The sequence below is a fragment of the Lycium barbarum genome, chromosome 3, assembly GCF_019175385.1.
Source record: "Lycium barbarum isolate Lr01 chromosome 3, ASM1917538v2, whole genome shotgun sequence".
Classification (NCBI taxonomy): domain Eukaryota; kingdom Viridiplantae; phylum Streptophyta; class Magnoliopsida; order Solanales; family Solanaceae; genus Lycium; species Lycium barbarum.
This window is the reverse complement of record NC_083339.1, coordinates 17,561,243-17,588,483: the sequence shown is the minus strand read 5'-3', so window position 1 is coordinate 17,588,483 and position 27,241 is coordinate 17,561,243. Positions and strand designations below refer to the sequence as shown.

At 33.8% G+C, this 27,241-nt stretch overlaps 2 protein-coding genes across 2 annotated transcripts; both read right to left on the bottom strand.

Moving 5' to 3' along the window:
• Positions 1-681: 681 nt before the first annotated feature.
• Positions 682-6,127, bottom strand: LOC132630599 (serine/threonine-protein kinase BSK5-like). The gene is made up of 10 exons (XM_060346171.1): positions 5,547-6,127; positions 4,934-5,154; positions 4,687-4,822; positions 3,976-4,109; positions 3,786-3,891; positions 3,142-3,227; positions 2,823-3,011; positions 2,309-2,473; positions 1,488-1,601; positions 682-1,076 (listed from the first exon to the last, which is right to left on the bottom strand). The coding sequence occupies exons 1-10, from the start codon at positions 5,626-5,628 to the stop codon at positions 834-836; spliced, it is 1,476 nt and encodes a 491-aa protein (XP_060202154.1). The 5' UTR covers positions 5,629-6,127; the 3' UTR covers positions 682-833.
• Positions 6,128-22,662: 16,535 nt separating this feature from the next.
• On the bottom strand, positions 22,663-27,017 carry LOC132630597 (phosphatidylinositol:ceramide inositolphosphotransferase 2-like). The gene is made up of 11 exons (XM_060346170.1): positions 26,483-27,017; positions 26,311-26,400; positions 25,074-25,160; positions 24,920-24,988; positions 24,503-24,583; positions 24,304-24,375; positions 24,116-24,173; positions 23,922-24,024; positions 23,313-23,455; positions 23,072-23,181; positions 22,663-22,980 (listed from the first exon to the last, which is right to left on the bottom strand). The coding sequence occupies exons 1-11, from the start codon at positions 26,543-26,545 to the stop codon at positions 22,903-22,905; spliced, it is 954 nt and encodes a 317-aa protein (XP_060202153.1). The 5' UTR covers positions 26,546-27,017; the 3' UTR covers positions 22,663-22,902.
• Positions 27,018-27,241: the final 224 nt, after the last annotated feature.

Genomic DNA, 27,241 nt, shown 5'->3' with positions numbered 1-27,241 from the left:
TACCAAAACCACTTCATCAGCTCCACTTATTAGGAAGTATAACAAAAACTATATATACCATTCAAGCCTCCACTCTTTCCTCACATCTACTCAATTCTTGATTTGTTTCTTCTCGTAAGGGTAAAAAATGACTAAACTTTCCCAACTTACCTCTAAAACACTGCAAACCTCCTTCTGCATTTTGCTGCTAGCCCTCACATTTAGCTCTGCCTACTCAGCAAGAATCCTTGATGAAGTGACCTCATTATCTGACACATCAGAAACGGACGAGCCTGATGTGGCTCCAGTTGTGGCCTCCATTGCCACATAAAAAAGGGTGTATCCAATTTGGATTTTCATAAATTTCAGGATGTCCTTCATTATGAAGGCACTAATGGTTACGCCTAGAACTTTTTTTATACCGTACAACATCAAAAGAATAGTAATCCCAGTGCAAAATGGCTTGTAGCATCCTTCTGGATGGTACTTTTTAAGGAAAAAGATGCACTATAAGTAGTAGTTAACAGAAGCAGGAGTCAAAAAACAGATTTCCTACTCTGTGATAACTTGTTCTTTTGGCTCTCTGCCTTTGATATGAATTCTTGGCATAGTCACAAAGATAAATAAATTCCGTTACTTTCAAAATAAACAATAAAGAATAGAAAGTGCAAGTAAGGATAAGAGAGAATCTTTCACCAAATGTGAAAAAACTCCTTCCGAAATGGAAAGAACAAAACTTGAATATTAACATTCAACAACCAATTGTGTTCATAAATCCTTTAGGTGTTGCTTTTGTAGATAAATACAAGAAACTCAAGACAATAAAAATCAAAGAAATGCAAATCTATACAGTTTCAGTTTTTGCTCCTTTTCGCTTCCAACTTTGTGGCTTCTTTAAGAGCTTCTTGAGCATCATTCTCAATCCCAAGGATAAAGAGGCCAGCAGCTTGGAGGTAAAAAGCAGTTGGCCATTCGGGGAAAACCACCTGAGCTTGCATTGCATCCCCAAGAGCCTCTTGTGGCATGTCGCTCATCAGATAACACAAGCAACGCCTCGCATATACGGTTGGTGATACCATGGTCCCTCCATCAATGAACTATAGTTTTAACAGAATAGCATGTAAGCCTTCCTTGTCTTGTTCAAATAGTTGAAACTTAAGAAACATAACTCATTTTGAGCTTTTACACATAAGAGATGACTATAATCCAATGCCTTCCGGTGATCTAATTTACAAAATAGGGAAATGTATAGGTTTTGTATATTAAGTATAAATATACATATAATATACATACAATCTACATTAATATACATAATCAGTGTATAGGTTTGTATCTTTCGGCTAGCATCTGTAATTAATTTTGGCCAACGGGCCAAAAATGAAAAAAATCCCCTTACATAACATAGAGAGGAATTTAGTGAAGTCTAGCCTATAGTTGTTTTACGACTACGATGAAAGCAGCAGCCAATTTTTAGCAATTAAAAAAAAACATATTTTAGATGGTCAAACCTGTGTATAGCAGTCAATGGCAGTCATGAAATCCTTGGCTCGGAAAGCAGCATCACCGTGCTTCTTAGAATTCAAGGTTTCCTGCATCTGATTTGTCCACATTTGGAATGAAAGCTGAAATGGAATCACAAAATAACAAAATCAAGATCAAGTTGTACCAATAAAAATGAGACATGATATTTATAGTGGGGCCATTGAGATATGGAGATGGAAATACATATAACAAACAAGCAGCATAATAATGAACTTTTATGTGATCAAAAACATTTAGATATCTTATATTGGCTAATTGTGATCTTTCTATTTTGCGATCGAAGGACATAGAATCTAAAACTTTACTACAATATCTGAAAGGATAACATGGTCTTAATAATGATACCTAGGTAGGTCCCGTTGCTAGTTGATGGAAAAAGAAATAGAATGAGTAAATTTAAAAGGCAAAACATAGTGGGCTCTTTCCTGGTAATAATTAGAGGAACAAGCATGATATTAAAGTTGGATCATTGACCTCCTACCTACCTCCCTCAATGAGGCATTATTCTCTTAGATCTTCTTTTGGGCTGGAAGGCAAATGTGTTGTATCTAAAGTCACCTTTTAAAAGTGGTTCCTTATCAAGATTACCATGGCAACAAAATTGTTTTAAGGAAATAGAAAAAGGCCATTCACCCAAGGTGCTAAAGAAGAGGGGTAAGCAGGTTAATTATACTTAGGTTGTGAGAAGATTAACTCAGCCAGAAGACATCGTCTTTTATTTAATTTTGAGAACGAAGATAATTGATACTGCTAATGAATAATGAAATTTTGTAAATAAAAGGAAAACCTCATTGGCGATTCCTTCATCATCCTTGTACCCAGTCTTTTCCAATATTTCATGAAGGGCAGTAAGATCCTTTCTCAAACATGCTTCACCAGTTGGCGTCAACAATAATGGTTGAGGTGGGGTTGCAGTTCCATGTGGAATGCCCAGCAAAACATGTGATGGCACCTGGATTATATCAATGGCAAAAATTATTTGCTCATTAAGGAGAAACCTGGGCGGTTCATCTGACGAATATATAGCAATTAAAATACAATATGTTTCCTTTTTTATGAGTCAAGTAATTCCACCAAGGTTTCCGTTTACATTGTTAACTAAATAAAAAATACGAGACGGAAAAAGAAATGGGAGATATATCCACACTATAGTAACAGAATCAACATTGCTAAAGTGTGGTCCTAGACAACCAATTAACAAAATGCAAAAAAAGGAAGGAGGTATTAGTCTGTAAGGGATTAATCCATTTTCGATCTTATAAATGAAGGTAGTTCACATAATTCCTATGACTTGGTCATACCTCTGTTTCTTTCTGTAGAGACATAAGAGAAGTGACAAGAGATTTTGCATTTGGCCTCTCACGTGCTTCATACTGTAAACAGCGTGTGGCTAGTCGAACAAGCTCAGTTCCATCATCATTAGAAAAATGACCCTCCATAGAAGAATCCATAAGCATCAAAAAATTCTTCCCCCGAATTAGATCAAGTGCCTACAAGAGGGTGGAAAACCAGTGGCTCTTCAAGTTTAGGAACTCAAATAATAGAGTTAACAAAAAGTTCTATTTATACCGGATTTCATATAGTGCACATCCTTAGGTGCAAGAATCTTTTACAACTTACATGACTTGGAGGAATATGCTTTCCACTCAAAAGATCTAGCAACATTGTTCCAAAGCTGTAAACTACACTTTCAGCAGTCACTCTTCCTGCCAATCATAAACTCGTTTCAATGTTTTGGCTTTGGCTGAATTAAGGAAAAGACCATAGCAACAATACTAAAAGAAATACTTGAATTAATATGTAAATTATTTAGGCAGATCTTTCTTGAAACTAGGGGGTCGTTTGGTTGCTGGTTAGGAAGGGAGTTATTCATGTATTATGAGTTTATGACCAGCAAAACTAGTACCATATTTGGTAGCATTTTAGTTGCTATGTACAAAAATCAGCACACCAAGTACGCTATTTGGTTACCAGTTTACAATCTCGCATAAATAATACATGTATAAGTTATGAGGGAATCTATGAATTATTTATGCAGAGTAGAAGATAGAATAACTAATACATGTATAATTAAACCCTGCATAGTTAAATCTTGCATACCTAGTCACTGTATAACTAATCTACGTATTACTAATACCTGCATAACTCTAACCAAACGACCCCTTTTACGGTGAACGACAAAAGACCTCTCAAGTCCCCAGTGCAGAGCACGCAACAGTTGGATAGAGAAAATAATAGCTTAAAGAAATCATATGATATGTGACCTGTTTTCAAGTACTCAGGGGGAGTGAAAGCCAAGTTTGTACTGTAACTCTTCCCATCTCTACTGTTCTTCATCAGGCCAAAGCAAGAAAGTCTAGGATTACCATCCTGTATAAACGCTAACCAATGTCAGAGCACTACACCTAAAGCAACCAAGAAATAACAAAAACTGTGCTAGAATCAATATTTTACCTGATCAAATAAGATTCTGTAAGCATTAAGATCGTGATATAATGCCCGACCTTTGCTACTGCAGTAATCCAAAGCTTGTGCTAGGTAAAAAGCGACCCTCAACCTCATCGCCCATTTCATAGGTTGATTCTCCCCTATTCCATTTCAAAGCGTATCAAATATCAGCATCGACCACAGACTCATAAATGACTTCCATTTGAGTGGTAAAAGACACAATGCAATTGACCATCTACTAAAACACAAAGTAACAGTCAATCTACCTTCAACAACAAATAAGAGCCCGTTTGGCCATGAATATTTCTCATTTTTTTCCGAAATTTTATTCTGGAATCATGTTTGCACATAGAATTGTTACAATCTTCCGGAATTGAAGTTGAATTCCAGATTTGAATTTCACCCCAAATTTAAACTTTCCACTCACAAAAATTCATTTTTTTAAAAAGTTAAATTCATGTCCAAATACAACTCCAATTTCCAAATACCATTTTCAACCTTTTTTTTGCAAATACTAGTTCTTTTCAAACCTCACATTTTTTATCTCGAAACGCTCACTAAGTTATGCCTATCACTTCTCTCTAGGCTTCTAAATAATGTACTTAGCCATGATCTAGATCACAATAAATCTCATCACTTACAACATAAAGTTCCTATAATCTACATTTCTGAGTTAAAAAATTCTGCCACTATTAATTGCAATTGTGAGGGACTGACAGTGAAACAAATGCTTTGCAAGGGTCTCATTAGGCATGAACTCAGCCACCAGCAATTTCTCCTCTCCTTCACAGCAGCATCCTATTAGATTTGCCAATCGTTCGCTCCTCAGATTCCCCACTGCTCTAGCCTCATCCTTTACAACACAACAAACATTGTCCAAAACATAAAAAACCAATTGCTACACACAAAAAAAAAAAGATTACAAATTGGGACAATAAAGCAACACATTTTAATCAAAACTAACCAAGAATTGGCGAGAATCAGGCCAAGCAGACCTATTAAAACGTTTAACAGCAACCCAACGACCATTTTCAAGTAACCCTTTATAAACTACATTTGGAGCTTTCTCTCCATGTTCTGATACAATGTTTTCTTGAGAAAATCCATTAGTAGCCATTTTCAGCTCATCAAGACTGAATTCAGTAAAAATTGGAAAGGCATTTTTCTCATTTTTGCCTCCATTCTCTGCAGCACAAACAAAGTAAAATCTCATCAAGACATTCAAAGAATTCACTCAACTAATAGTTATTATCTCATAAAGTGACATATCTTCTTGATTCCCATTTTCTTAAACAAAAAAAAACGACTTTTTGAGATAATAACTACTCCACCGTCTCAATTTATGTGAGGGTGTTCATGATTTCGAACGTAAAACCATTTATTTATTTATTTTATGTAGTTTTCAAATATATAAATTTCATTTCAGAAAAATTGAAAGATCCTATGTTCAAATGTAAGATCAAAATTAAAAGGGTTTAATTTCGAAAAGTGTCACACAAACTGGAAAGTATTAGTTGAGTGATCAACTCAAAATGGACAAAACCATACAAATATACTCCTAACAAGCAAGAAAATACCTAGATCAGAAGAATCAAGAAGAGATGGTTTGAGATGAGAATGCCACCAGCAAAAAGAGAATTTTGAGCAACGAGCACCCATTTTTGACACTGAAAAAAGCAACTAGATTTCTTGGAATATCTTCTTGATTCTAAACCTTAGCAAAGCATTGGAAAGAGAAAAAGAAGGAAACTTTTATGGCTACTGTTTTTCAAGAAAACAAACAGAGACCCAACTTTATAGGGATCCAAAGAAAGGATGTTTCTTTGTAAGCTTTTTGCAGTTCTCTTTTGGTAAGCAAGCTTTGATGGCAAATGGGAAGAAAGAAAAAAAGGAGGTATACTAATTTTTATTTATTTTTGTTGAGGGAACAAAGAGTGACCCAATTGTTGTGGGGATCCAAACAAAAGATCTTTTTGCAGGAATTTGCAGTACCTTTTTGGTGATTCTGTTTTGTGTTGTGTTGTAACTCGAGGCCTTTTTAAGAGCATGCAGAAAGAAAGAAAGAAAAGAAGACACACAGAGTATATAAGTAAGTATAGGAAGTATGGGGTTTATGTATGGATGAAAAATGGCTTAACACATAGTCGGCCCCCTTAAACGTGCGAGGATATTCCATTTACATACTCGAGCTAAGCTCTGTTTTGAACACCTCAACTTCTAATAAAGTGTATCAATTAGACATGTTTTTTAAACTGGCGAGGATATTCCATTTAGATACTCGAGCTAAGCTCTGTTTTGAACACCTCAACTCCTAACAAAGTGTATCAATTACACATTTACGATTCAAATTTTGAGCTTGTAAAAAAAGGGGTCCAGAAAAGTGTGGCTGATTTGTTCTTTCACCATGTCAGCCACCAGAAGCGGATGGAGCACTATAACTAGGGTTCAATTAAACCCCAAATTTTTAATGCGGCGGATAAATTTATGTGTAAAAATTTACTAAAATTAACATAAATAGTAGATATGTGCCCATAATTTTAGAAATATAATGTTTCAATGCAAACAATTTATAAGGTTAAACCGCTAGAGTTAAAATCCTGGATCTACCTCTGTCAGCCACACTCTCATTTAGTCGATCTTGATAGTCCGAATACGAGAAGTGTCTTAATCTAGACACTCTCCAAGTTGATAGGATCCAAATGAAAAAAGGAAATACAATGGTAGGATTTGCCATCTTTCTTAAACAATAATGAAAAATCAATTGATCGGGAAAGTTCTTGTTCACGGTGGTAAGAGAGGAGGATTTAGTAAAGGGATAATGCCGATTTATACTAATATAGTCCCAAGTTGGTAATTAGAGTTAGAACTTAGAAGCTTCACAGCTTCCTCCACACACCCCCAATTATTTTTGCATCAATCACATAAAATATGTCATCTCTTTTAACTATACGTATCAACCTCGAGTAGAAAATATCTATAAAACACTTTATTAAAAAATTAAATATTCAATTGAAACAAGGCTTAATTAGAGTATTTGCATAGAATATCCTCACAAATTTAAGTGCTACCTATGTAGGCCATGAAAAATTTATAGAGAGAAGGCAACAGCCAACATGTGTGTTGTTTTTCTTTTGAGAGGAAGCCATGTGTTGTTGCTGCAAAAGAGAATGGCCTTTTTTCTTCATAAATCTCTCTCTCTTTTGTTTTTGTAATTTATGGTTTAAAGTTTGTGGCTTTTTGCAAGAGTTTCAATTTACTCATCATTCCTCTTTTGTGAATCTCAGAGTCTGTTTTTCTCTCCCTAATCCTTCCCCCACTCCTTAGGTGGGCCCACTGTCCAAATGGGTCCCCACAACTCCTTTTTTGGCAGAAAAATAGACAAGATTTGATGTGGTACAATGTTTTCAAACGAATACTTCTGTCAATACACCTACTCATATGAGAATTTATGTAAAAGATAAGATTATGTGATTTACAAATATCTGGATAAGAGTGGTAATAAAAATAAAAATATTCTTAAAATTAAGCAATTTCTATGTAACATTTCTTGTATTATTATTCATTGCATAAGAATCTCTGAAGTGTTATTCATCTCATAATAATTTATACTATATTATTATTAATCACATAAATCATCTTTATACAATGTTTTTCATAATTAAACTGTATGCTAAACGTGTTGGGGTTTGCCCTAAATTTCCTAACTTATTTGGATTCTATATCATAATTGTGATTTGCTTCAAAAAGAATTTTTTGGTTGAAAAAAATTTCTTTGTGGAAAATGATTCTAATATATCTATCTATTTCATGTAGGGGATGTTTTGGACTTCTATATACAGAAGATTTGTTTTTTTCATATATAACACAATAACATCCATAATGTAGTCGTTTAAAGAGTTTCGTTTGGAGAGAGATTATTCTCTTAATAGTTTTTATGATTATATATTAATTTTTTATGTGTAGATCAATTGATCAAACTGTATGAGAATATTTTTTCTCTTTTAGTATGTTTTTCTTTCTTGTCTGAATTAACGCCGTCCAGGTTTGCAATTATTAACTCCGCATGACGCCCTATTATTTCGATTCCAATAAAATCACCCGTTAGAAGCAACGATCTTTTTGCTCTAAAGAAGTAACGATTAAGGAAACTAATTAAATTGTATCAATAACTTATCAAGTAACATAAGTAGTAAATTTAATTTGGTGAAGAACAAGTGCAGTTTCTATTATTTTCAAAGTTTTTAAGTATTTTGGGACAATTGTTTTTGACAAATATGAGACAAGTAAATAAGACAAAAGGGAGTATCATTGAGTTGAAAACTAGTCAATAAACATAGGAGTAACAATTACAACGTTCTTACTATTCTTTTACCTTCTTTCATTAAGGTGTACGTATAAACAAGTTTCATATTTATTGTTTGCCGATGGAATAACTATTTATTTTCTTCTGGTAAATATGGTGAACTACGTACTTTAATTAGAGGCAGTATTAGCCTTAAGCATGGAATTAATTCATATGAACTCAATATTCTTTGTCCAAATTATAAATTTATTAAATATGTATAAATATTAAATTAGAAACTCAATTTTTATTGTATACTCCCTCCGTTTACTTTTACTTGTCCATTATACTAAAAATAAATTTAAACTTTTTTTTTTGTTTTACTCTTAACATTAATTGTTTATTTTCAAATCATTATTCAAGTAGATGAGACTATACACCAATTAATATGGATATTATGGTAATATATATTTCATTTATTAATTTTTAAGGGGCGTGCAAAATTAAAAGTGAACAAGTAAAAGTGAATGGAAAGACTATAATTAACTGAAAATTGTTATAAGAATCCAAGGCGGATCTATGATTTAAATTATGGATTTAATTTTAAAGACTTAGTCATTTAAATTCCTACTTCTGTTGACTATGTAAAAATAATTTAAATTAAGGAAAGTGGAAATTGGCCTTAAATCAACCCTTATTGACTTTCTCTTTTTATTTTTGTACAATAACTTTTTATTCTAAACAGGAACTTTTAATTTAACTTGACATAGGAGGATGGCCCAACTACGCGGCAAAATAAGGATAAGCAGTGTTGAAAGAACCCATTAATTGGGGGGAATATTAAGTCCTTTTCAAAGGTCAAAGTCAAAAAATGATTTTGGTTTGACACATAAAATTATCCTACTCATTCAGTTTAGGTGAAGTTTCATTAATTAAGACCATAATTATTGTTAACTTGTTTTAAAACCCTGTCAGGTCATTTTCACACTATTCTCTTTAGACCTAGGATTACTTTTTCTAAATTAAGTACATAGATTTTGATTAATTACTATTAGGACTTCATGGAGAGACATCATCTTCTTTTCCGCAGTTAATAATTTCTACTTGTAGAAATTGCTAGAAACTTCCGAAGAAAGATTTACTCCCTCCGTCTAAAATTGTTTGTCATGATTACTAAAACTAGTTATATCGAATTATTTATCGTTTTATAAGTTTAAGGCATAATTAATTAATTTTTCTCCATTTTACTTTTAGTAGAATTTTGTCATTAATGTAGATGACACATAAATAGAGTAAAATTAATGGAGAAAGATTATAACTTAGACATAAATAAGAGTAAAGTAAGTCAAATATACCTCAAAATTAATATTTTTAAGAGGCGTGTAAAATTAAAAAAACGACAAATAATTTGAGACCGAGAGAGTAATTAAAGAATCATCTTCAGCTGCATTTTAAAGTAAAGGATGCATTCCACTGCCTATGACAAACTGCCAATTTCGTTGCCTGAAATTAGAGAAAGGAAGAGAATGGAAAGGAAAATGGAAGATAAGAGAAAAAACAGTATGTCTTTTTTTTTTTAACCAGAAAATTTCATTGTAAGTCCTATTTTTAAGTCCCGGCAAAACCTTTGAACAATTGAATTACACAGGTAAAATTTGTGCATCTGATAAATTTTTTGAATAAAATAACAAGATAGGTAGAATGAAAAAGATAGTATCAAATTGTGTCCTCCGGCTATTAAATAACATAGGAAAGATTTGCAAACTAGCTAAACTTGTAACCAATTCAATAGTATTTGACCGTACTGAAAAACTTGTGAACAATTGAACAAGTACAATTTCTTCATTCTTCCGATTATATAGCTCCAAGGATATTTTTGCAAAACTTCCTTAAATGGGGACAAAATATAAACACTGGCCTCAGTTATCATATTTGTGCAAATCTTCCCTTTTTAATGGTGGTATTTGACTTCGCTTGTATGTCCTTAAATATTTCATTGAACATACTATCTTCCACAAGAATATATATCAAATAACTCCTTTACGAAGACTTAACAGATAAAAAGAAAGAGATAATGTTCAAAAACACACCTCAAGTATCACATTTTTTTGAGTTTTCTACTTGAACTATCAGGTGTGAGCGTTTCCTACCTAAACTATCACCAATTAGTTTGCAAACAGAGGCGAATCCAGGATTTTAAGAGGATGGGTTCACCATTAGCTATGGGGTTTTTTGATTTTTTTTGTCTTTGGTTCGTTGCGGCTTAGCGCCTGTGGGGTTTTTTGATTTCTTTTGCATTTTGGGACCTGAGTAATTAGAAATAAAGGGGGGGGGGGGGGGGGGGGGGAATCACTATATGTAACATAAAAGAGAAACACGTTTTTTACTTTTGGGTAATTAGATTTATAGAAGAAAAAGGATTTAGAATAATACAAAAAAGAAGTTTAAAAGGATGCTTTAGAAAATAAAAGCATACAACGTGCAGCAGCTCGAATTCGATCCCGAGACTTTAAGGAAATAAATACAACCCCTAACTAGTGCTCCACTTGACCTGGTTTGACTATATGTTCCTTTAGTTAATATTAGATATATTTTTAAATTTATACACATAATATATCGAGTTTAGTCGAGTGACCATGTGTTCACCTGACCCAAATTTTATATGTAAATTCGCCTCTGTTTGCAACCACACCTCAACTACCAGTTGTTCACTTTTCATACCTAAACTATCACCAACTAGTTTGCAAAACACATATCAACTATCAGTTGTTCACTTTTAATGAGGTGTGTTTTGCAATCTAACAGGTGATAGTTCATATAGGAAAAGTGAACAACTGATAGTTGAGGTATGTTTTGCAAACTAGCGAGTGATAGTTCATGTCGGAAAAGTGAACAACTGATAGTTTAGGTAGGAAACTCTCACACTTGATAGTTCAGGTAGGAAACTAAAAAAAAGTGATACTTGAGCTGTGTTTTTGACTCTTTAACCCTAAATTATTTGAATATTTTTCTCTTGTTTGAAATAGATGTGATAAGTGACTCAAATTTGTCTTCCTCTCTTCAATTCCCTTCCTCTTTTCTTTGTCAAACTAAAATAGGCAATAGAAGGTCTTTGCCATTTTCCCTCCCTGTCCTTCCCACCCCCTGTTTCCAAATAAAAAAAGTACTCACGTTTTCTCGTTTGGACTCATTCTTTTTTGTTCTAATTATGGTAAAGACAACGACATGATACAAAGGCCAGCAAAAAAGAAAAAAGAAAAACCCTGTTTTATCATAATTTACTTGCCTTTGAGGCCGGGTACGTTTTGCAGTTTGAATAGTGTTACGACTATTGTGACAGTATTACTTTATATAGTACAATGCGTTCTCATATCCAATTTGTCATCAAATCATTTTATGTGGTGTATGAATTTTTAGTACTTATAGAAGATCCTTATTGGTGTCCGAATTTTCACTATTTTGCATGACTTATTGGCCCACAGCTAATTTCAGTTGCCTATGAATTTCTCTTGTTATTAAACTCCGATATTTTTGTGATTACTGAACCTAAACTCGTAATACTGCAAATTTGAGCCCTAATCTCTTAGCTAATGACCTTACGAGGACTTGTCTAACTCTAATTAGTTGTCTCTTACGAATATATAGCTTATTTTCTAGGTACAAAGATAAGAAATGCTTGTAAAATTGATGCACAAGGTTGTCAGATAGCATAAATATTAAGAGCAAGTTTTTCCCCACCAAGAAACATTTTAGATTTAAACTCCAGTAGTAGGTAAAACAATTAAAATTTCATCAGCTTAATAAAATAAATTCCTCGTTGATGGTATGCAATTATATAGCGTCATTTGAAAGTATAATTAATAATTTTTTGAACATAAGAAAACAAATGACATATGTACATAATTTGGCAATAGCTAATTGGTTATCGTTATTGAGGAGTATAATAGGATGACTGAGATCCTCTTACTTTTAATTAAAGGTTTTAACCTCGAGCTCTGAAAATGATTAATTTTTCATAGGAAAAAACGTACATCCTTGGTGTGTTCTTCCAACTCAAATGATAAGTCATATACGATAGTAGTATTAAATTCTTCCTATTTCATCCGTTTCAATTTATGTGATACATATTTTTCTTAATTCATTTCGAAGAGAATGACATACTTATAAATTTGAAGCAATTGATTTTCACGTTCTATTTCATCATTAATAAGAAGTTTTTATAACTAACACAAATGTTATAACATATTTAAGGTCACAAAGTTTAAGAATATAAATTTTGAAAGTCAGCATTTCTTTTTTAAACTATTTACTTATTCAAACTATATAACACAAACTGAAATGGAAAAAGTATAATTTAGCATTACCGTGAAAATGAAAATTTGGAAAAGTGGTTATGGTCAATGACTTAACCTCATGAGTTTTCATTTGAATTTTGGAAGTTTTACAGTCCAAGTAATGGAGAGCTGACCCATTCAATTCAAGAATATATATATTGCAGAGAAGAATCTGAAAATGATTCCAAATTAATAAACTGGATTTATGATTTTGCATAACTGAATCTTGGACTGCTTCAAATACCAGACTCTGTCAGTCTTCCTTGACGTAAGCCTTTGCAAAAACTTTTTTTTTTTTTTTTGGCCTTTTGTTTTTGTTTTTCTTGTTCTTCTTTTGTAACCTCCCATTCTTTTCTTCCCCTTTTTTTTTTTTCTGCCCTTCTGCTTGAGAAGCAATAAAACAGATCCAAATATGTGGCACTTAATTTCTCTCTTTCACTAATTGTTGAAGTCAAATCAAATTAGTCATTTTTTATTGTTAGGACATTAACGGAAATGCTCATTTAAATAATTGCCCGAAAATATTCGTATTTAGAAATATTGCACTTCATACTTTAATAGGACAAATATTTACAAAATACACAGTAAATATATACGCTGTATATCTTCAGCGTATACAATTCACATGTTGTATGCATTAATAGTATACAACACCAGAGGCGGATCTAGAATTTAAACTTTTAGGGTTCAACCTTTAAATTTTTTAGCATTGAACCATTATATTTCTAAAGTTATGGGTTCATATCTACTATTTATTGTAAATTTAGTAAATTTTTACATATAAATTTATACACCGCATCGAAAGTTTGGGGTTCAATTGAACCCCAAATTATAATGCTCAACACTGTGATCCAACTCTTATTGTTGTATGCCTTCGAGGTATACAATTACGTGAACTGTATAATTCGAAGTTCTTATTCAATGTACGAAATTGTGTTATTTAATTTATTTTATGGAAGAATTTTATTAGGCGAATAATTTTTTTACCTTGCCTAAATAGTCCTGTAAAAATCCATGTATTATCTTACAAAATTAAATATTTAAAAACTATATGAAATGTACTTGAAGCTTCAAATTTTGCTCACTTAAATATATGCCCGTCAAAGTTTATTTAGTTTGACCGCTGAAAGGGAATATTTTGAACAAATAGAGTAGTTTCATCATCCGGGAAGTATCGAATTGACGTTTTAATAAATGGGAAACTTACATAAACAGCTACCTTTTATAAGCTCCTAACAATATATAGCTATAAGTTTGTAATTTACAAGCCGTAGCTATCTTTTATGTGATTTCGGCTGTATTTCTCTTTTTTTTAAATACAGCAAAATACATGTATCATAAAAATAGAATGATTAAATCCTTTAAATACATGAAGGAGTTTCGGCTGTATTTCCGTGTTTTTAAATACAGCGAAATACATGTATCATAAAAGAGTGGAGTAAATCCTTTAAATACTCGAAGGAGTTGTGTATTTCATTGTATTTATATATTGGTAATTCTTTGTTTTCGTTGTATTTAACTGTATTTCAGTGTTGATTTATCAATTTATTCTGGTTGTATTTGAATGTATTCGACTGTATTTAAATGTATTTACACTAAAAAAATGACGACTTGAAGAATACAGTTAAATCCGACCAAATCCCCGCCGAAAAAATAAAACACACTATATTTAAAAAGGAAGAATACAATCAAAACCGTTTGGATCTCCAACGAAATACAAAATACCACTGTATTTACACCAAAAAATGAATAATACATTTAAATCCTTTTAAAAATACACTATATTTGAGTGTATTTGATTATTCAAATACACATTTTCTCCTTTGAAATACAGAAATACAACCGATTCCAGTCCCAATGCTCCCTCGGATCCCAAGCGCTCCAAGGAATCGCCCATTTCAAGACCCTAATTTCGTCCCGGAGTATCAAGACGCAAGGTCGAAGTCCAAAAATGCAGAAAAGCATCTACTTCTTGATGTAAAGATATGTTGCCGACTTTGATCGAAGTAGAGAAAATATTCCGGCGAGGATAACGCGGAGACATGAGTATTAAAATATCGACGTCGAGAGGCAAATCAACCCATATCAATCCAGATCTGATTTCCAAATCATATCTAACTCCGGCGGTGCATATGAGAGAAGGGAAGAGAGAGAGTTGGGCTCCGGTAGAGCTCCGCCAGAGAGAGGTATTGTTGTCGTGGTTCGTCGCCGGAGTTCCGGCAGTGGGGCGGCGACGATTGTGTTTGTGAATAGGAAGGAGAGAGTTTTTTTTTAGGGTTTGGAGAAGATGAAAAATCTGAGATGTGTAGTGACGGAGAATACAGAGAGGTATATGTATTTTGAAAGTTACTGGACCAGTTATGGAATGTAATTTTGAAAAAATAAAGCTACGGAAATTAAATAAAAAATAAGATAGTTATTATTCATAAATAAGTCTCAGAGGTAGCTATGACAAGTAAATTTCCCTTAATAAATCTACACCAGTTATTCATGCAACAATAACTTTATGGATCTTCATGGATTATACATTTTTTTAGGGGAAATTTCAATAACGTACAATTTAACACACAAAATTACATTTGGGTAGTCATATTTTTAAATTACAAACCTATGACCCAACAAATTATGGTCGCAGCTTGTATATACAACATTATACAACAATGTACAACTTTATACAACAATATACAACTTTATACACCTACGGTAGACAATGTATAAACCTTGTATAAAAATGTATAATAACGTATAAGAGGTGTTTATACACACTTCTACAGTGTTATGCAGTGTTATACAGTGTTAAAAGTGTAACATAGTATATGTGTTTTATATACACTTTACCTTTAAAAAAATACCAACATTAGAAAGAGATTTGGAAGGAAAAAATAGCATCTTGGAGTTTGATATGGGGGAGAAGGGGGGGTGGCTATCTCGGGTAATAACTTTTTTTAAAAAAATGGGATGAAGGCTTAAAAATGTAAGAAAAAAACTATGGCCATTTCGGGTAAATACTTTACCCAAAATGTCATAGAGTGTTATTTTCCCTTTTTTTTAATTAAATTCATCTTAATGCTAATATTAAAAAAAAAAATCCATCTACGTAAACTTGCTCACATTACCTCTCAAGCGCAAATAATAAAGTAAGATTACGGCAGTCAAATCATGATGAAATCACACGTTATCCATCGTCCTTTTTCGGTTGTGCTAAATGAGTAATTGCCCATTTCTTCTTTTATTTTATGTTTTACAGAATTTGGATTACACATTTTACAATATTAGAAATCAATCAATTTTCAACGAGTTTTTCCGATCGATTTCCAACGGAACGTCCGTCGGAAATCGACTGATTTCTACTTTTCTAATAGTATTACAGTAACTTTAATTTCATTTAGTTGAAAAACCTCTTGATATGAAGTACTATACTTACTGTAGTAGATTGATACAATGCAAATCAAATTACGTGGACCAGTGAGTTTAAAACACCAAGTGCCTTAGAGGAAAGAAAAATGTCAATCACTCAAATCTGGAGGAAAAACATGCTCAAATGAGTGATGGTCATCACCACGTTAATAAGTAGGCCAATAATGTGTATGCCTTGTAATAATGTGTACCATCGCAAAGGTGTCAAAGGGGGCCCTAAATAAGCATGCAAAAGTAAAGAAAAAGTGGTCGTTATACTCACATACACTAATGATGAAAATGCACATAATTTAATCATATCAGACACCAGCATGTCTAGCCTACACACTCAGATTTTAGGCCATTTGTTTTCTTTGTTGGCTGACTTTTACAGCTTAAATTGCGCCAACATGGGAGCTTTCTTCTTCTATTTCATTTTATTTGTATCTCATATGTCTTGGTCCAGATCTTATGCTAATCTAAAAGTGAAAAGCTTCAAGCCAAGATGTTAAGAAACTAAAATATCCCGTAGAGTTGATGGACCATATACTTTTTATTATGCATGAATATTAATGTAAAAATCATAAGTCACAAATTTGGGGTGAAATTTTAAATTGCGCCAACATGGGGGTATTCTTCTCACAAGTCGTCTTAACAAAGTGCGAATATGGCCAATTGCGCCAACATGACATTCTCAAATAGGATTTAAATAAAGAATGATGAATCTGAGAGGAAATATTATAGGGGGAAATTTCAATAACATTTCCGCATAAGAAATTATATTCACGTAGTCATATTTTTAATTTGCATTCGCATAGCCATTTTTTTACGGTACACAACATTATACAGCAGTATACAACTTTATACACTTATTGTAAACAATATATCAACCTTGTATTAAAATGTGTAATAATGTATAAGACTAGTATATAATATTATGCAAACTTATACAAGAGGTGTTTATACATAAGAGGGGGTTTATACATAATGTATAAGAGGTGTTTATACACACTTCTACCATATAAAAGTGTATAATAGTGTATAAGAGGTATTTAAAAACACTTTACCGAAACCCTAGGTCTGGTTCGCCGAAGCAGCCATCGGCGACGACAAGGTTCCTCAAAAAGCGCTCAGCCACCGGCGAAGGCAACAGACTTTAACGAAACCCTAGATCTGGTTCGTTGGCGCAGCCACTAGCAACGGCAACAGTTCCCTACCTAGCGATGGCAACGACAACAACAGTTCCCTAACCGCCGACGGCACTCGCTTCTCCTCTCACATCTAAAAACAACGGCTAGAGCGGTAAAAAAATAAACATGGGCTAATCCGGGTAAATATTTTCTTCAAATTGCCATACAGTGTCATACAATGTTATTTTCTTGAAATTGTCATACAATGTTATTTTCCCAAAATTCTCATAAGTCATCTTAACAAAGTGATAAAAATGTTTTCTACAATTATTCCCTTTTAAAATTTAGATATTTTTACGAAAAGTTTTATTACAAAAATTTAAAATAAAATTTTCTGTGAATAAATTATTCTAATAAAGTGCTGAGAATCAGGAGTGTTGGTACTTCGTAAAATTGACGACAGCTGAAAGAAGAAAAATAAATAATGAGATAAAACAGTTGATTTATTAGTGCTCCATCTTGAGTTTAACGAAGTCAAACACAAAAACTGAGTAATTAATTTCTTCAAGTACTCCATTTTTTCCCCATGAGTATCAATGACAACCTACTACTTAGGATAGTTCTTCAAAACTTAAGAAGGTTTCTCAAGCATGATCGTAAGAAAAATGCCACTTTGTAAGCATTCATATATTCGTCAAAAAATAAGACCAAATATATATTTAATTCATATTGTCATACGCTCCTCATGTTAAAGATATTATGTAGTCTTCCTTGAGCATTTTCCAAGTTGTTTACGTACTCAAAGAAGTAGAAAGATCGTAGAAAGATAAAAGCTTTTTGTAAGTGATATGGATACAAATTAATATATTATGCTATTATATATATCTGGACTCAAAAGCGGATCCAGATTTTAAGTTTATGGGTTCCAGCTATTTTAAATTAAAAAAAGAAAACTTAATTAAATGTGCCTAAGGGGAAATGACCCCTCATAAAGGAGGGCTACAAAGCTTTAGCAAGTTCCATTTCTAAACAAGAATTTAGTATTGGATTCCCAACAAAGATTTTTATATATTTAACAGATTTTTCAATATAAATATAGGGTCTGTGCAAAAGTTATTGGATTCCCGATAACCCCACCTCTAACCCTAGATCCGCCCCTGTCTGGACTTCTAAAGCAAATATATAGTAACTCATTTAACTCAAATGCACTTTCTAAAGTATTGTTTATACGAATTTACAAAATAAACAAAAAATCACTCACTGATAGTTTGATACAAAGGATGCACCAGACTAGCTGTTTAGGGGTCGTTTGGCAAAGTGTTTTAGGTAGAATAATACCGGTATAAAATTTAATACTAATACAACTCATACTAACATTACTTATACACCATATTCAGTAATGTTTTTATACATGATGGCATTAACAATTCCAGTATTATTCTTATACTTGAACACCCTATTCAGTACTATTTAGAAATTATGCAATGCATGTTTTTTTTTTATTATTACATAGTGGGCACGGGAAGGGGAAATGGGGGAGGGGATTACAACGTGGGGATTCGAACCCTCACCAACAAGATGAAAGTTTAGGTAGCCAACCAACTGAGCTACTAGATCCCTACAATGCATGTTATTTTTAATACTCCCTCTGTTCACTTTTACTTGTCCTCTATTCCAAAATAAATTTTCACTTTTACTTGTTCAGTTTCGCATATCAAGAGAAAAATAATTTGTTTTTCCTGTTTTGCCCTTAGCATTAATTACTCATTCCAAATTCAATACAATTAAACACCAATTAATATGGGTAATATGGTAAAAAATACACTTCATTTATTATTTCTTAAGGGATGTGCAAAGTTCATAATAGCCAAGTAAAATAAACGGAGGGAGTACAACAAACCAAATAGTCAATAAAAAATAATGTCAGCATAATCAATCTCAACATTATTTATCCCAATATTACTAATCCCTAAATAACTTTATCTTTGAACAAAAACCACCCCTAAGAGTTGAGAGTAGTATGAAATGATCAAAAGAATGGGACCGAGTGGGCTGTCAAGAGTATCAACAAAGATTGGGCAATTTGCAGGATTAGCCTTTGCTGGGGTGGTCTTTAATTTTTGTCCCTCAAATTGGTGGCCTTTAACTTTTTCCCTTCGCTAAAAATCCCTTTGTTTCGGGTTCGAACCCCAGCTCAGTAAAAAAAAAAAAAAAAATTCTGCCTTGCGATTTTTTTTTTACTGAGCTAGGGTTCGGACCCACAACCTCGAGGTATTAGGCTAAGGGCAAAATTAAACTTAAAGACCACCAATTTGAAGGGCAAAATTAAAGACCACCCCAAATGAAGGACAATCCGCGCAAAAAAATGACAAAGATTCCACGCACAAGAAGAATAAGACTTTAACTATTACTCCTTCCGTTCCATAATAAGTGGTTTTTTGGATTCATGCACACCCCTTAAGAAATTGCTCACTCCTTGAAAATTAGGAATGTTTTTACTTACCCCTAATCAAGTATTACTACTTTTTAGAAAAAGGAAAGGTAGTTAATGAATCTTGACTATTTAAATAAGGGTAAACTTGGAAGAATCTGCCCAAAATCTTCTCGAAATCCTAAAGCATCACTTATTTTGAGAAATTGAAAAACCTAAAAGATCACTTATTATGGAAGGGAGGGAGTATAACCAAGCAAAACTTGCTGTGAACAGGCTATTGCAAATTGAGAGAGATGTTTGCAAAACAAGCTACTGCATATTATAGATATACTAGTACAAATTATTAATCATGGAGTCATAACTTTTGCTCAATAAATCCCTCTAATTGATGTGATGTGCAATCTCAAAAATCTCATTCATTTTATCACCTTATAATAGTGATGTCCCAATCAATTTGCACCCAAGCATACGAGGAATTTGAAGTTTCATATCCTATACTTTTTGCTCACTTTTTTTTTATCGATCGGTAGGACACTTGGTGCTCTTCTAAATTAATTCCCCTAAGATTCTAATTTTTTTGTTAACGTCTGGTAATTCGATTTTCTGTGAGTTACTAGGACTGTAGAAGAATTCAACTTACCGTCATTAAGTTCGCAAATTGTGGCAAGAACCATTAATCCCTCTTGGCCATCTATAGCAGAATTCTTTTTGTCTATGTTCAGTTATAGCACGAAACAAAGGGAGGAAAAAACGTATTTTAAAAATCCCAGTCGTTCTTTTAAGAATAGTTTCATATATATAGTTTTCTCCAAATATTAGACTTTCACATGTAATGTTCAAACCTGTTAGGGAGGAAAAAACGTATTTTAAAAATCCCAGTCGTTCTTTTAAGAATAGTTTCATATATATAGTTTTCTCCAAATATTAGACTTTCACATGTAATGTTCAAACCTGTTGGTAATCACATGAGAATGATTTGAAGCCGAGCGAGCAACGACGACGGCGCGAGGCTTGCCTTCTTCACAACCCTTTGGAATGCTTCTATATTTAAGTACAACGACTTTTCTTTCCACTACCAATGAGGGAGAAATGCCTCCTCCATAAAGCAAAAGGGAACAATTCATTTTCCCTCGACATTTCTTCCTCCATTTTCCATTCAACCAATCATTAAAACCCTACAATAACATAGTCTTAACAATTGTCTTTCTACAAATTCCTATTTCAGTTTCATTATGATTCAAGGGTGGAGCTAAAGAAAGACAGGTGGTTCAATGGAATACTTTTGTAGAAAAATTATACTGTGTAAATAAGACAAAAATGATATTTTTGTTATATACGTATATTGTTGAATCCCTTAACGAAAGGGAAGGATCTAGTGTAGTGACAAAGGAGTTCAAACTTTCTTTAGATCACAAGTTCAAACCCCAAGCATGACACACTAATATTTTGTATAAATTTCTGGCTCCACCACCGTTCTGAATTACAGTGGCGGGATCAGCTTTTTTACTAAGGGAATCCAAAATACAAAGAAATAAAAATATGAAGAAGTCAAGGGGAATCAACATCTATTATGTATACCTAAAATATAATTTTGAACTTATATATATTTAGTATAAATTTTCTACGACCCCTTCATATACTCTAGCTCCGCACATGCTGAATCATGATTTCACCATTGTTTTGTTACAAGTTAAGGAACAAAATCTTTCTTGTACCAAGTCATGGAAGGATGTGTTATGGGAAATCTAAAAAGTTACTTTTGATTTCTTGAGTAAAGTTATCTAAGAAATTAATTTATGCACAAGCATAGAAAATCGTTATTTTATTTTAGAAGAAGCCAGCAAAAGTCAAAGCAAAAACGTAAATTATTTGAAGCCTCAACTTGTAGGAATGAATGGCACATGGGCTTTGCCCGCTTCAACTGTGCAGATGTAATACTGTATGTTTTGACATTTTATAAAAGAGTTAATGGCAAAAGACACAACTGAACTATCATTTTTTTCGTGAGTTTCACACTCCAATTCAGTTGTTCACTTTTTCTACTTGAACTATTACCATCTATGTACCACACCTCGAAGCTAATTTGACTAACTATATATTATGGTAATAGTTCATGTAGAAAAAGAAAACACCAGATAGTTCAAGTGTGAAGTTCGCGAAAAATGATAGATCTAGTGTTTTTTTAACCATTATCTCTTTTTAAAATGTATATCCATTTGATACAAGTCCATTAGTCTTTATATCCTTCTTAAAAATTTACGGGCTATGTGGTCCAAGGAATTCCTAACATCTCACTGAAATTGTGTGATGTTGAATTTGAAGAAGAATAATTGACCTTCATTGTTTTATTTCGTTTTCAATAAAGAGTAGTGTGATAAAGAAAGAAATCGATAAAGCATAAATAAATTGAGAGCCCCATTGAGGGTGGTTAGAAATGTTTTTCTATTTTCTCACGTTCGGTTGGCCAAATTTTTTAGAAAAATTTCTTAAAAATGAGGAAAATGACCTCTAATGGAAGAAGGGAAAACAAGTCCCACAAGTGACATTCCACATTATATCTCCTCCACACCCTCGAACTCACCCCCACCCATCATGTGAGGGTGGGTGGTGGGGTGAGGGTTAAGATGAGGTGAATAATTCAAGGGTGGGGTTGGTGGTGGGGTGGAGGTGGTATTTTTTGAAAAATATTTTCCACTAGAAAATCAGTAAGAAATTCACTTATTTTTCAAAAACACATTTTCCATGAGAAACATTTCCTCCGTACCGAACACATTTTCTGAGTATCGTAACGTGCCAAGTTGGCAGCCTGCCAACAATCAAAATGTTGCTGGAAGTGCGAGAAGACTTGTTCTGTCATTGTAAAAGACAACTAGGTAACGGTTGTTGTCCCAGGGCAAAGGGCAGCAACGTGCTGTGGTGCAGTCTCCTTCGAATAATAAATGTACAAACAGGTAATGTCCATTTCTATATACAGAATTTGACAATGGGCAAAGGAAATATGTGGTCCTAGGGACATAAGTATTCAGTTGGATCTACACACCAGCTCATGCCCCTGCCACTTGCCGCATAAAGGAACAACACACATTCTTTTGGAAATAAAGAAATGAGCCAACGGAATGAGGAAATAATTGCATTAACCAAAAAATAAAATGAATTCCATGATACATTTGATTGAACATTAAATTTAACCACAGGGGAACGTGGAGACATTGACAGCATTGCAATCGAACTTCGTTTCGTATCCTACACTAAAACCAGAACTATTGAACTTGGAAGAACACCAGCAACTTATAATATAGCATTGTTACCAGTCTATGTACCGGGCATCAGCTAGTGGCATTCCATGACGTTTATCGTCTATACACCATTAATCACTGCTTCATGTACTGTTTTGCCATCTTCCACGATCTTCCCGTTGATTTGGGTTCTGGGCCTCTACAGAAAATGCAGAAAACAGTGTCAAAGCTAATCTCATTAGTGACTAAAAGCTATGATCCCTAAGATGGAAATGCATAAATCTCTATACCCATTCTGCAGGATCTCCAGAATTTCCATTCAGCAGTTTGTGATTCTCCTCTTTAGACTTGCTATCCTTGGTCACTGGAAGCAACAAGGCACTCGTGCGATCAGGCAGTTCTGCAAGAAAGATCTTGTGCTTTAGCTTTTTAACATTTTTTGTGTAATAACCACAGTTGGGAAGAGAAAGTGGGGGATGAAAACTAGATAAAATAATTCTTCTGAAGATAAATTTAGAATTGAAAACTAACCTGGTAATGTTTTATCAATGAAGAACACTACAAGGTTGACAGTGTACCATGCTACAACAACGTCAACAGTGTAATGCTTGCGCGATGCAATAATCAATAAGCTTTGTGCAATAACAGCTAACCAAGCACACTGTTTTATAAACCTGCAGAATAAAATCAAGCAATCAGTGATAAATACAAGCTGTGCCGAGACACCTAAGACAATACAGATATGCAGCATATGCAAAGGAAGAAGAAAGTTCCAGTCACTCAGTTCACACATAAACTTTCAGTACCCCACAAAGCAATTTTTTATTATTTTACCATGAAAATATAAAAAAGTTCGGAAGGAACCCTTCCCAACGTGAACTTACAGAATCCAAGGAAGACTTATCTTCCAGGTAATGATTGAAAGAAAAGGAGAAAACGAAGCAAAAGAAAAGAGGGGGAGTTGGAGCGCCATCCCGTTAATTAGGTTAAGTACTTCCAGTACAACTCGCAATGAACTCCCTTCCCCGCCAAGTAATGGATGATTTGCATAAATTTGTTGTCACAGAACTAAGATTAGAATGAGTATCAGTGCATTTCCCGCAGTTATCAAAAGTTATTTGATCATTATTACTGTAGTACCTTCGTGTTCCATATTTCTGGTATGTCCGCACAAAGACTAGGGAGAATATCATATGAGATGAAAATATTAGATCACCACAACCATAAAGCACGCCCCGGGGAACTGCACATTCATAAACCTCAGGTAAGTGTCTAAATTAAAGAACGTCGCTTTAGATGCCAGAAGGAGCAACTACTAGGAGAATGCAACTTACCAATCAGTAGCGCTTGTAAGATATTGTCAGGAGGAGGAAGCGTGGCAAGCTTTGAACCCTGGTAATTTGCCCCGGGGGGGAATTAGTTGAGGCTTTTGCCAAAATAGCTAATAAAGTAAGCTGAGGCACTGCTGACAGACAACAAACAAAAAGCTAAAAAAACATCAATTAAATGAAAATAACTTTACCTCACGACAGTGATAGTTTGGACCAGGAAGTTGTGTGGAATAGAACGTTAGGATCCGAAGGAATTGACAACCCTGTTACAAACATTTATTTAACCAACTTAGAATATATAACAGATATCTAGATGTCTGTTATTTGTAGACAAGAACGAATAGTTAGCTACAAGAGAAAGTAATCCTGGCAAAGAAAAAGGGCACTTACGACTAAGAATGCCAGGACCCTGCACCATATCAGAACTGTATAGATCTTTTTGGTCTTGAAAATAAAAGGATGGAAGGTCCACTGCAGCAAAGCATGAGAAAAACATTACAATCAAAGACACTAAATTAACTCCGCAACAAAGTAAAGATTAAGACTACCACATCCCCAAAATCCATTCCATGGTAAAGGAAAATCTGGTTGACCACCATATCAACCAAATTTAAATTAATATTCAGGATTTCCCTGTTTCTAAAGCCTGAAGCAGCTTGGCATCACGGTTTGCCTAAAACTAATGCAAGTGCTTTTAAAAACTCAAATTTCAAGGCATAAATACAGTAATGACAGATAAAGGATCCAGTTTCACTTATAAGCTTGCCAAGACAAAAGATGAGAAAAGCTATAGAGAATCAAACTCACCAAGACAAAAGATAGAAAGATGGTAGTGAACACAGTTTCACTTATGTAAGCTCTATCTTGTCCAAGCTCCTGGAATTTTAACCCATACAGAAAAGGTCAGTATGCATCTCCTATAATAGTCGGGGAGAAGAAAAACAACAACAAGAAAACCAACCGGAAGAAGATAGAAGCCGACGTCCTGAAGAATTGGTCCAGGCCGATGAAAGTAATGTACCCCTCTAGCAGCGAGTCCATGGATGTACTGAACAAAGGAATATAGAAGTTTCACAACTCAGGAATAATATCAGGAATAAAAACGACTACAGAGCAGAAAAACATAAAATTATCACATCATTTGCCAAAAATCACATTCAACAGCCATAGAAAATGTACACAAAAATGTGCACATGTTCAATGATTCAGTATGAGATCAGAAAGACAAAATTTGACAGCCCGTCACCCCGTATAAGCTCTGCCCTGCCTAGACAGAGGAAACAGAAAACATTGCTAATAGAAACATTGACCAAAATGAAAACAGTTACTACAAATGGAGGATTTTGTAGTAACACACTGTAGAATCAAAAGCAGTTGAATTTCAACCTAGCTTATAATACTTGCTCCTCCAGCAAGTCCAAGCAGAAAAACAATACTTTTTTGTAAAAGAAACAAAGGACAACAAAATCTAGTTGTCCAAACTTTAAAAGCTAACTTACTACAAATGGAGGATTTTGTAGTAACACACTATAGAATCAAAAGCAGTTGAATTTCAACCTAGCTTATAGTACTTGCTACTCCTACAAGTCCAAAGCACTTTCGACTATACCTTTGTAAAAGATGAAGGAGAATAAAATCTAGCTGTCCAATTTCTAAAAAGCTAATTGGCTACAAATGGAGGATTTCGACGTAAAACACCGTAGAATCTTAGAGGTGAAGTACTGTCCTAGTATACCCTTCGTTCCCCTTCTTACTTCCCAGGTCCCCCACTACCAAAATTCTTTTCTTAATCATTAACTCATAAAGAGCATCCCGGTGGCACTAAGCTCCCGCTATGGCGGGGTCCGGGAAGGCCCGGATTACAAGGGTCTATTGTACGCAGTCTTACCCTGCATTTCTACAGAGAGGTTGTTGTGTTGTGTTTCGACTGCTCGAACCCATGACCTCCCGGTCACATGGAAATAATTTTATCAGTTACGCAAAGGCTCCCCTTCTATCCACTAATTAAGTAAAAAATCAAATTTGAAACTTCTAGAACCCTCCGTAAAGTTAAACTATGATTGAAACCTAATAGAACTTTTAGAAATCCTAATCACAAAAGAGTACCAAATGGTCCATGAAAACAACCACAAAACAAAAAGTAAAGTAGAAAAACAAAAGGAAAATGAAATTGATCAAAGGGAAGAACACATACACACCTGACAAATCAAACCGCCAAGAATATATTTCCAATTTTCTGCAAGAAGATTAATCTCTGTTGTTGCCTCTGCACAAAATCTCTTCCACAACTGCTCACCATAACAAACACAATCAGCAAAAATAAATCTCCATTAATTTAACTTCCATAGCAAAAGAGAAAATAAAACGAACCTTTGAAGCCTCGCGACCAATGTAAAACGACATATCTCTATCTGTACCACCAACCAGGCCCATATTACATCACAAACCCGCCATGATCACTTTTGGCTTTAGGTTATTATGTATACTACACTAGTAAGCAAGGACAAAGCCAATTTTTAATAAGAGATCTACTTAATCTTTAATAACCCCAATCCCTAGTCACTTCGGAACAAACAACAAACCGAATCGGAACCGGGTTAATTACCAACCGATCTCCAAAACCTAATTACCAAAATCGGCAATTGACAAATGATGGAAACTATCACTGGAAAAATTAATTTTACACAGTTAGCCGGAAAATTGTGTAATTGTTTTTTTCTCTCTCTACAAACTGGTGTTGTTTGGTTGATTTCTCTCTCTAGAAACTAACTTCTTTCTCTCTCCTATTTTTTTGATTTCTCCTTCTACTTTGTGTCTGCTAAAAACGCGAGTTGAACACGGAGGACAGTTGAGAAGAGAGAAGAAGAGATTTGAGAGAAATATATATAAAGTTCCTTTTCCTCCTTTTTTTCAAATGGAGTGAAAAATAATAATAAAGAAGAAAATTCCTCTTGCGAAAAAGGAAGGAAATTGGAGACTGATAAAGACCTTCCAAGTTGAAATTTTAAAAAAAAAATATATATATATATATGTAGTAGTTCAAAAAACCGAAATTTTATGAGGTAATTAACAGAAAGTTAGATTGAGCAGCAATTTGTGGGATTTGAAATTATACACTGCAGTTTGAAT

Bases quoted from the DNA above. Each gene is read 5' to 3' on its own strand.
- LOC132630599 (XM_060346171.1), bottom strand. From the start codon at position 5,628: ATGGGTGCTCGTTGCTCAAAATTCTCTTTTTGCTGGTGGCATTCTCAT. The intron at 2,474-2,822 runs GTATGACCAAGT...GATATAATCCAG, and splicing joins CTCTACAGAAAGAAACAGAG to GTGCCATCACATGTTTTGCT. The intron at 1,077-1,487 runs GTTTGACCATCT...TTAAAACTATAG, and splicing joins CCATTGACTGCTATACACAG to TTCATTGATGGAGGGACCAT.
- LOC132630597 (XM_060346170.1), bottom strand. From the start codon at position 26,545: ATGGGCCTGGTTGGTGGTACAGATAGAGATATGTCGTTTTACATTGGT. The intron at 24,174-24,303 runs GTAAAGTTATTT...GCAAATTACCAG, and splicing joins CAAACTATCACTGTCGTGAG to GGTTCAAAGCTTGCCACGCT. The intron at 23,182-23,312 runs GTTAGTTTTCAA...TCTTTCTTGCAG, and splicing joins CATTGATAAAACATTACCAG to AACTGCCTGATCGCACGAGT.